Below are 10,486 nucleotides of genomic sequence, written 5' to 3' on the forward strand. Positions count from 1 at the left end.
CGTTAAAATGATCAAGATTTGATGATGATGGTGTTGGTTGGAGGCGTCGGCTGAAAGAAACAGAGGGAGGAGAAGGAAAAAAGAAAAAAAAAAGAAGAAGAAAAGGAGAGAAGGATGAAAAAAGAAGAAAAAGATGGGCCCGTGCGGCTCACGGGCTTATTTCCCCGACCCGACTCGCGAATTTTTAAATTTTTAAAATTTTCACTAGATTAATAAAAGATAAATAAAATTTTACTTCGGATTTTAATCCGGTTATTTTTATTAATTAAACTAAGATTTAAAAGAAAAAGACAAATGGACGGAGTAAAATTAAAATATTTTATTTTATTAAAAACACAAATTACACAGGTTTCACAACTAAGTTCCAGAAATGACGCGGAAAGAAAGATAAGTTTAAAGCTTCTTTGACCATCCAGAGTAAATCATCGGAGTATACTGAAAATATTTCAAAATCACTTAGCATTTTACGCTCACGCTTTTGTAAATCTCCGATATCGTCCATAAGTTTAATCAAAGCCCTTTTTACTTTTTTAGTGTTGAAATTCCATCCCTAGGTCCAATATCTCGATAATTAAGTTCGAAAAGAAGTTTTGACATTGTGTCTTGAATTAAAAGATCTTCCGCGCAGTCAGGATCACCGGTAGTATATTTAAAGTTTTCAGATATTTCCCGAATGATCTTTCTTTGCGGAGTTGTGAATGGAAATTTTGACATAGTGAGGATTTGCACGAGTTCAGAATATATTTCCTTTCTCTTTGCGAAGAAATTCTGATGTATCCTTTCCTCGGTTGAATCCGAAAAAACTTCAATTAATCTTTTGATGAGAAATGAGGCTGGATCAAAGTAAAAGAAATCTCGGTTTCCATATTTTGAAATAGGGTTAGGTTTTTTGCTTTCAATCCAAAATTCTAATTCAGAAATCATTGCAGCGACATAACGGTTGATATGAATTTGAGAAAACTCCTTATCACTGATTTGAGGTAGAAAACTGACGGATGACTCAAAATCGAATTTGAAATCAATTTCTGCATCCCGATACTTGACAAAAAGATCATCCCCACATTCTTTTAACAGTTTGTGAAGAGAACGAATTTGATCAAGCAGCCCTTTTAACAGATTGATTTGAAATGTTGAGAACGGGAAGTCTGAGGAATAGAGGTGCATAATGAATTCTCTATAGACGTCTAACCTTCTACTAGGATTTAACAGATTTCCAGTAAACGGAGCTTTTGTTTTATCAATGTGTCGTTTCTCTTTGGGATTATATTCAAACAAGTATGGATAATTGAAAATAGTTGGATATTCTTCCCGTATTTCATCTTCCATAATTAGGAGTTCGTTAAGACTGAGCCTCCCTTTGGATCGTGAAGAGGGTCGAATCCTGTTCATTTGAGTAAAACTTATCCAAAAGCAATGAAATCTCTAAGTCAGATGAATTTATCCAACTTCTTGGACTACAAGGATCAAGAACCAATTCTTGATGAGATTCATCAGGGTTTAGATTAGTTTTGGTTTTATAAAGAAAAACTTCTCCGGTTTCTGAAGTCGTGGGAGAGCAACTGCCTTTCGCACTTTCTTCGTAGTCGGTTAAGTTTGAACTGGAATCTACAGAAATTAATACCATAATTAATATTTTGTTTTTATAGTTTTAAGAGGTTTACTTTAATGGCGACTTTAAATCCTATACCGAAAAACTCCATGTTTGTTAAGCATGTGTGTTTCTTATCAATTTATCTTTGAAACAAGTGGTCAGGCCGACAACGGAGATGCATGATCCTTTTGGTTCCAATATAATTGGAGACTGTTCGGAAAATCCAACAACTAAGTTCGTGTATAATTGTCTTTCTTAGAAACCACTCAAGAATCTCAAATATTTTGACAGAATCAACGATTACCTTAATAGACAGAAAATAGATCCCCGGCAGCGGCGCCAAAAACTTACTTCCCTCGTGATATGGCCAAAACGGACGGTTTTATTCGTGTGGTGTCGTTAGGTCGCAACACGTCAGAATTAGCTACCAAAAGAGAGTAATGGTTTTATCATTTATATTTAGCTGGGGTTTCCTAGCTATAACTCACCTACTTGTCTTCCTTTTAACTAGTGAGTGGTAAATATAACTCAGGTTTGTATTTTTGTATGTTTGTTCAGTAACGTGGGACAAAAGTGCCTATATAGTTAACCCAAATGACAAGAGGTGATAGATAAAGATTAACTACTAATATTGTAATTTAATTGTAAAGATAAAGATAGAAAGGTATGGAGAATAGGGTTCTGATGGGGAACTATCACAAGAGTTTAACTTCCTAGAATAAACACTAAACCTCAATCAACTGGGCTATGAACATAACTGATTTGTCACTAAGAGTTTAGGCTTTGAAGATTCTGGCTAAGACGGATATCCCTACTCCCAACATTAACCTTAGAGGGTTTAAACGACCTTATGGATAGAACCTTAGGTACATGAACAAAGTGGTATATTCCTAAAGGAAGGTCTCATCTTTTCTTAATCCTAGTTGGTCTAACTAAAGCAATATTCCACTACTTAATACTATGCTATGCCTTAACATTAACATATGTGCAATCTTAGATATTCTAAGGTACTGCTAATTGGATTAGAAGTCTCTCCTTTGCGATCACTTACTCAACCCCGAATCATCTTACAACATCTCAAGAACATTGCTTCTGACGCGAATCATGCTTCTGAGCAAGCCAGTGTTCACTGAACTCTATATTGCCTACTCTAATCATAACCTAAATGGGCAGCTCTTCTTTGACGAATAAATGATTATTCGTACGCAGGTACTATATCCCTATTGTGACGTTAAGCACACATAACTACTTACCTCGTATCCTAGGGTTGAGCAGGTCCTAATACTAGGTTATAGCCACGTGAATAAGCGGAAATGGTGATCCGTAAATTAAACTTCTAAACCGTCAAAATTTCAGCATAACAATAGAATAAGTTTCAGATAAGTATTCAACATATAATAAACATTTGTAACAAATAGATAGGCATGCAAGATGAAAGTAACTTAAGATAACTTTATTAAATTAAGGAAAGCGTTCACCATTTACAGACGAGATCTGAACCATTACAAGTGCTGACATCCTCTAGACCGCTCCTATTACAATCTTCGGCGTTCGCCTCCGGGTACTTAATTTTCCGCTCGGAGGTGAGAAGGCCTTGAAAGCTCTAGTGAGAGAAAGTGTATTGTAGTGAGAGAGTGAGGAGAGTTGTGTTGAAATTGGATGACAAAAAGCCTTTAAATAGACTTGGATTTTGCCTGCAAACGGCTGGCAGGCCGTTTGGCAGGCCGTTTGCAGGGGCCGTTTGCCAGACCAGCCCGTTTGTAGGGGCCGTTTAACCTGGCCATTTGGCAGGCCGTTTGTGAGCCAGGAAAGCCATTTTGCAGGCCATTTGGCAGGCCATTTGGCTTGCCTGGTCAGCTGATTTTGCTGGATCGTAACTTGATTTCTTGTCTTTCACCGTTTTCGCTCTAGAATCTTCGTTTTAGCTCTGTTTCTCTTGATTCTTTTTGCATCGTCTTCGTAATTACTTTATCTACAAATTTAACTGAAAAAGCGATTATTTTTTCGAAAAAGCTTTGAAGTTTATGTTTTTGGGACTCAATGTCGGGAGTAAAAACATGACTTTTTAGCCGATATCAAATTCCCACCAAAACTTTCCACCAAAAAACTCCCACCAAAAAAATACTCCCACCAAAAAACTCTTACATTATTTAAATAATTTAAATCAATAAATAACATCCTCCCTCGATTCAAATTCTTTAAATCTCGATCTCGAACGTGGATTATTACTCTTCATCTTGTTGCCGCCGACTTCATCACAATAGGGATACACCGCCAAACAATCTCATCGTTAGGAAGACTTTCGACACAAAGAACTCTCCATGATCAACTCTCCACTGAGCCTCTTTATCCTGAACCTCTCTTCAATAACTTCTTCATTTCGTACGATTTCAGCAGCAACTTCAGACACATGTATCTCCCAATCTACTCTTTTGATCATCACAAAAATTGGACACAACATAAAATAAAGTGTTTTGAACCCTCTGTCCAAAAATCACAATGATCCAAAGGCTAACGAATCTGCAGCACCCATTTCTTCTCAACTACGCTGAAATCGACGAATTTTTTGCAGCTGGCTTCAGATACTTATATCTCTCGAACGATCACTCTAATCAAAGATCCCAACGGCCAGATCATGTATCTACCTCTTATGAACCTACTGTCCAAATTTCACACTGATCCAAACGGTTAACGAACCCATACCGTGATAGTATTCAAGAGTGTTGCAAGGAGCGTTCACGCTTGTAATATTGTTCGTATATAGTGAAATTTAAGTGGTCGTTGGTCCCGTGGTTTTTACTCTCCCTTGAGTGGTTTTCCACGTAAAATGTTGTGTGAGTATTACTTTTTATGTTTTGTCGTTTATTATTGACTTATACATGATTGTGTGGTTATTAATGTGATGTGAATCGATCTCGAAAGTGATAAGTGTGCGGGTTCGATCCCAACAAACTGGTATCAGAGCAGGGTTCATGGAAAAGAATCACATAGCCGGGAGGAAGTCAATACGTGAAGGAAAAAGAGTTCGGTTCGTCATATTCTGCGAATGGTAGATTACAATAACGGAATTCGCTCCCATCGTTATTGAATCACCAAGACCACCTTACGAGACGGAGTAGAACGACTCTCATAAGGTCTCTATTTTTCTTCCTACCTCCTCCACTTTTCTCTACATACAAATGTTCTCTTTATAACCAATTAATTACCACCAAAAATTCCCTCCACAAAACTTCCTCCAAAACAATTTCCACCAAAACTCCCACCAAAAAAATACTCCCACAAAAAATTCTTACATTATTTAAATAATTTAATTCAATAAATAATAAAAAGTAGAAAAAGTTATCCCTATCTCTATTAGATTTTTTTTCCGGCAAAGATGGAACCAATATATTAAAAAACCTTTCATCAAAATGATGAAGGCAACACATACATAAAAAGGACATCCGACTTGTACATGAATCACAAAATTAAGCCGAATGACATAACAAACAGGGATTCTCAAATGTAAAATTGATGACTATATAGTAACTTAAAATGTGAAGCCCATAAAAATACTTTGAGCTTAATTTGCCTAACAATTGTAGCCCAACATGTGTAATTACCGTTGAAGATGAAATCGTTCCGAGCTATCCAAATAGCCCAAAGAGTCACGAGACCAATCAATCTTCAAAATTTCTTATCAGCAATGCCCATACCGAAAAACCAATCGGCCGAAAATCTAAAATGGACCTTGGAATAACCCATCGAATGTTCCACCACTTGAATAAGGCGGACCAAATATTGAAGGACCAAGAACAAGGAATAAGGAGATGTTCAACGGTTTTGTCTCGGAGTCACACCAAATGCAAGAAGAAGAGTGAGAATCCCGGAGAATATGTCTACGAATAAGAGTGTCTTTGACCGGGACGCTACGATTACAAGCTAACCAATGAAAAATAGAGATTTTGGATGGCACTCGGTTGTTCCAAACTAAATTCTTCCAATCCGGATTTAAAGAATTATTCGTGATAACCACCAACCTCATAGCCTCGGCCACGTTAGAACAAGTCGTCGTCGATGGAGACCAAAAAATCTCGTCTTCACCAGTGGATGTTCGAAAATTGGCTAATGCCGCAAGCAGATCAGAAGCATTGTTATGGTCATGTAAAGTCAGCAGCCTATTTAAGAATAAGTTCCGGCCTATAGTCTAAATTAAATTAATTTATTAATTTAAATGTAAAATATTATGAATAAATATATTCTCATTGAATTCCACAACGTCATAGGATGACCAAACATTGGTTCCGTTGGGCGGTGTGTTTAAACACTACTCGCCTCTTCCATCCGCAAAATATCATCATATAAATACACAAAATATATATATATTATATATGTGTGTGTGAGTATTATGTGTTATATTCAATGGTGAAAAAAGAATCAAAGATAACATATATGCGTTGAAAATTGAAATACATACATCGGACCATACTTTACACTTACTTTCTATCCAACTTTCTTACATCACACGCCATTATTATATTAGTTCAATCTATTTAGCTTTATCTTTACGATCTTTTATCAACATTACACACACAAACAAACGAATCAAGAAAAGTTGTGGCCGGGAGACTGCAACTTCTTATATATGTTTTAATTTTTAGGTGATTCATGTACATAGTGCTTTATGTATCAACATTGAAGATTTATGTATAGTGATTTTTATGAAATGGGATTGTAGGTATAATTGTATATATTAGTATTATTTATTATTAAATTAATAATTAATAATTATACATTATACATTTATAGAATAGGATATAGGATATATATCATGGTTGATGAGGTGGCCGGAAAAGAGTCGCCGGCGGTGGCTGTCGGGAGAGGTTCCGTTTTCTTTTATGGTGTGGGGCATATGCTCAATGACATAACAGCTGCCTGTTGGTTTACTTATCTTTTGGTTTTCATGACTGATATTGGATTATCACCAAGGTACAATATTAATAACAAGATTTTTGATTTTGTTATTTTTCTTTAAATTTGGATTTCAATTTGAATTTAAATTAATTATATTGTATATTTGTTTGATTTTTTTAAGGGATGCTGCTACTGTAATGCTTTCTGGTCAGATAGCTGATGGATTCACAACCATTTTTGCTGGTGAATTGGTGGGTTTTTAAAAAAGCAATTCTATTTAAATTTTACATGTTTTATACAGTCATTAGTAAGCATGAAAATTATGCATTTGTGTCATTTTATTATTTGGTAAAATTAATTATTGTTGGAAGAATATGTTTTTTCCTATATGTGGATACTTGTGTTATCATACGATTTTTTAGTACTTAGTCACTATCTCAAGTCAACTTCATATGGTTGTTAGTCCAAAAATATAAACCAACAAAAAAAAACATGAAATTTGAACAAAAAAACATGATAATATGTTTACATTTCATATTGCAAGCATATTTTTTAGTTTAACAGTTTGATCCCTTAGATATAAAAAAAATTAGTAGATTTGTTTATCACCATTTAACTATTTGAAGTTATGGATAATTTGTTAATAATTCATTTATATCACTAATCAGTGTACAAATAAAATGTTGCATTTAAATTTCAGTTGTGCTTGCTCTGTTGTTTCAAATCTGTCTTATGTCGTTTTTGGTTCAAGATTTTGGATAGTCTATTCTGATGATGTTCTGAGTGTCTGTGTTTGATGTTCTTGCTTTACGACAGATTTAATATCTGCTCGTGTTTTTGGGTGATGTTGTAGATAGACAGATTCGGACATTTTAAGATATGGCATGGGGCAGGGTCAATTTTGGTAGCGGTTTCATTCTCTTCTGTATTCGGAAGCTGTGTTCCTTGTATTATTTTCGGCAATGAATCCACATCGTTGCAAACAATTGGTTACAGTTTTTTTGCAGCTGTGTTCAACGTGGGATGGGCTGCTACACAAGTCTCACACATGTAATCGTTTACTTATTTGCTTTACCATCTTCTTAATACAGGTAGAAATGGGCCTGTTCGGGCATCAGGTAAAGATGGGTTTGGGTAGAAATGTTTACAATATGGACCGGGGGTATTGTTTCATTCATTTTTTGTTACTAAAATTTCTTTGATTATTTGAGGCAGTGTTTGATCTTTGTAGTTACTAATGCTTGGTTAATGTAGGTCAATGGTGAACTGTATCACACTTAATTCAACGAGCAGGGTTGTGATGACTAGTTGTCGCAATGCATTTTCAATGGTAACTAATTTTCATTAAAAAAAACATTTTGTTACTTTAAATTTCCGTTAACTTGAATCAAACTAAATTATTGATATATCAAACCTTCAATAATGTGTTTGAAGGTGGCCAATCTCAGCTTATATGCCATTGCCTTTGGGGTCTTCCATCTTCGTTCTTCAAAAACCACAGAGGATATAGAAAATCAGGTATTGAGATGCACGAATAGTCGTTACTCGTTTGAACTTGTGTTTTGTGTTGGATTTTCGTTGTATTAACTCTTTAGAAATGGGCAGTATCGTTGGATTGCATACTCATCGATTTTCATTGGATTATGCTTTGTGGTCGTGTTTAACATTGGGACAAAAGAACCGAGGTATCACATGCACAATTCAGTCCATATCATTTCGTATAATTTTTCAAACTTAAATTATTATTTATTATATTTTTTTGTAGATTGAGAAATGATGTTCAAGGGCATGTTTATCAGAAAATATCGTGGATTTACTGGTTTAAGAAAATTCTATACTATCAAGTTGCTCTTGTCTATGTGTTCACCCGGTTGATTACCAATGTTTCACAGGTTCGGTCTTATAAACTTGTTACTTCCATTATTTTTATTTTTTTTTGAAGTGTGAAACTGTAAACAATCACATGAACTTGAGTTCGGAAGTATTTTCTATTATGGAAACCATGTTTCTTTCTTTCTTTTTTTTTTTTTGAAAAGCAAAACGTAATATTATTTATTAATATAATGTTTATATGGTCTTCTAGGCATTTCTAGCGTTCTATGTCATTAATGATCTTCGAATGGCCCAGTCTTCTAAAGCATCGGTACGTTTACTAATCTCATGATCAATCAAACGGTAAAACCAAATTTGGTTTAACGAAAGTTCTCACTTTTTTATGGTTTAATTTTGTATTTTTGGTAGATTCCAGCCATGATCTACATTTGTAGCTTCGTCGTATCCATACTACTGCAGGTCCGCTTTCAAGACTTGTTTCTTGATATTACTACTATTTATGCATTTTGACTTTGATGATAAAGTAACTTTAATTTTAATAGTACAAGGTTTGACTCTACCATGTCAAATATTGTTGATTAAAAGTTTTAAGAAAATATTGTGTTCGCTTTATGTGCCTGTGTAGGAGCTCACATGGACCAGCAAACGCTTGAAAGTTTTCTTTGCGGCTGGAGGTGTTTTATGGATGCTTTGTGGCTCGGCAATTTTCTTTATGTCAAGCAACATGAAGAATATAATGTATCTCCTTTCGTTAGTTATTGGCATTGCAAATGCTCTTATAACGGTACACCACTTTCTTGATACTATTCTTGATACGGGGTTGAGTTGGGTTGACCCAAAATGCTTATTGTCCAGAATTTCTTATCAATAATTTGCGTCAAGTATGACTACAAAAAGGGTACTATTTCAGAACTAATATAATAATACTATTTTGACTTGTTTGACCCAATAAATGAAAGCCTAATCGACCGGTCTATTAATGGGTCGAAATTGCTACCTCATGTTTTTTATTTTTTGGAACTTATTTAACTACTAAATAGTAAATACTAATCAAAAATTTCACAATAGGTCACCGGAGTAAGCATGCAAAGCTATCTAGTGGGCGAAGATGTTAAAGGCTGTGCGTTTGTTTATGGCTCATTGAGTTTCCTAGACAAGGTTACGTGTGGGTTTGCTTTGTGGGCTTTGGAGTCATATCAAAGTAAGTCCCTTTTTTACTCTACATGTAATTTGACTTTTAATGTCAAATATGTTAATTTCAAATTGCTTCATGGACCTTATTGATACTTATGAGCTTTTACAAGATCATTACATCATGTCATTGTTTGACATCAAATATGGTGTTTTTAAATTCACGTGTTTCGTAATTTTTAGTATTAAATCAACTAGTTTGACCAAAAAAGTCAAAACACTACTCAGAAATGATTATTTTGCAGCTACCCCTACGGCCTTGAAGGATTGCAATCCAGTTTGTTCATGCTATTCCATTTCAAGATACGGGTTTGGTCTTGTGCCTGCAATATGTGCACTTGTTGCAGTCATTGTGACATGTACCATGAAGCTCGAGAAGCCTCGTTTAAGACCTTTGAATGTGCCTCTTTTGGAATAACTCGACACATGGAAGTAGTGGTCCTCTTCTTGGCCTTGTGCATCAACTATTTGTATTTTATTTATTCTAAATTCGATCTACTTTCAATTGTCACCCGATGAACGTAAGCTATGAAAGTATAAGTATATATACTTTTATATATGTGCTTACGTAGAAAGAAGGGTAAGTATCTCGTAATGTAGAAAACTTGAATCTTAAGAAAGTGATCCGTAACGTAATGTAGAAAACTTGAATCTTAATGTATAACTGTATCGAGGAGTTACAATTGTTGAAGGTTTCATATATTCATCACTTATTTGTTGCTCAAATTATATTTAGGGTCCGAGTTCACTATTATTTATAGGGTCCGAGTTCACTATTATTTATAGCTCCTTTATAGGGAAGAATTCACTAGACAGTTTGTCCTAGTGAAGACTCAAAGGAAGTAAATATTGAAATTTCACACACAAATTTAGTACATTCAGAAAACTCGAACGGACTGGTTTAACTACGAACATTTTGTTATTGTTACCCCTTTTTTTTTTTTTTTTTTTTTTCCTTTTCTTTTCAATTTAGGCTAT

General features: G+C 34.8%; 1 protein-coding gene across 1 annotated transcript; it reads left to right on the forward strand.

Annotated features, from left to right (window-relative positions):
* Positions 1 to 6,370: 6,370 nt before the first annotated feature.
* On the forward strand, positions 6,371 to 9,992 carry LOC139852631 (uncharacterized). The gene is made up of 12 exons (XM_071841947.1): positions 6,371 to 6,559; positions 6,666 to 6,735; positions 7,338 to 7,534; positions 7,739 to 7,814; positions 7,919 to 8,002; positions 8,090 to 8,169; positions 8,250 to 8,376; positions 8,568 to 8,627; positions 8,726 to 8,776; positions 8,943 to 9,101; positions 9,386 to 9,518; positions 9,754 to 9,992. Exons 1-12 carry the CDS (start codon positions 6,402 to 6,404, stop codon positions 9,924 to 9,926), a joined length of 1,368 nt encoding a protein of 455 aa, XP_071698048.1. The 5' UTR covers positions 6,371 to 6,401; the 3' UTR covers positions 9,927 to 9,992.
* The last annotated feature ends 494 nt before the right edge of the window (positions 9,993 to 10,486 follow it).

The sequence above is a fragment of the Rutidosis leptorrhynchoides genome, chromosome 6 (genome assembly GCF_046630445.1).
Source record: "Rutidosis leptorrhynchoides isolate AG116_Rl617_1_P2 chromosome 6, CSIRO_AGI_Rlap_v1, whole genome shotgun sequence".
NCBI lineage: Eukaryota > Viridiplantae > Streptophyta > Magnoliopsida > Asterales > Asteraceae > Rutidosis > Rutidosis leptorrhynchoides.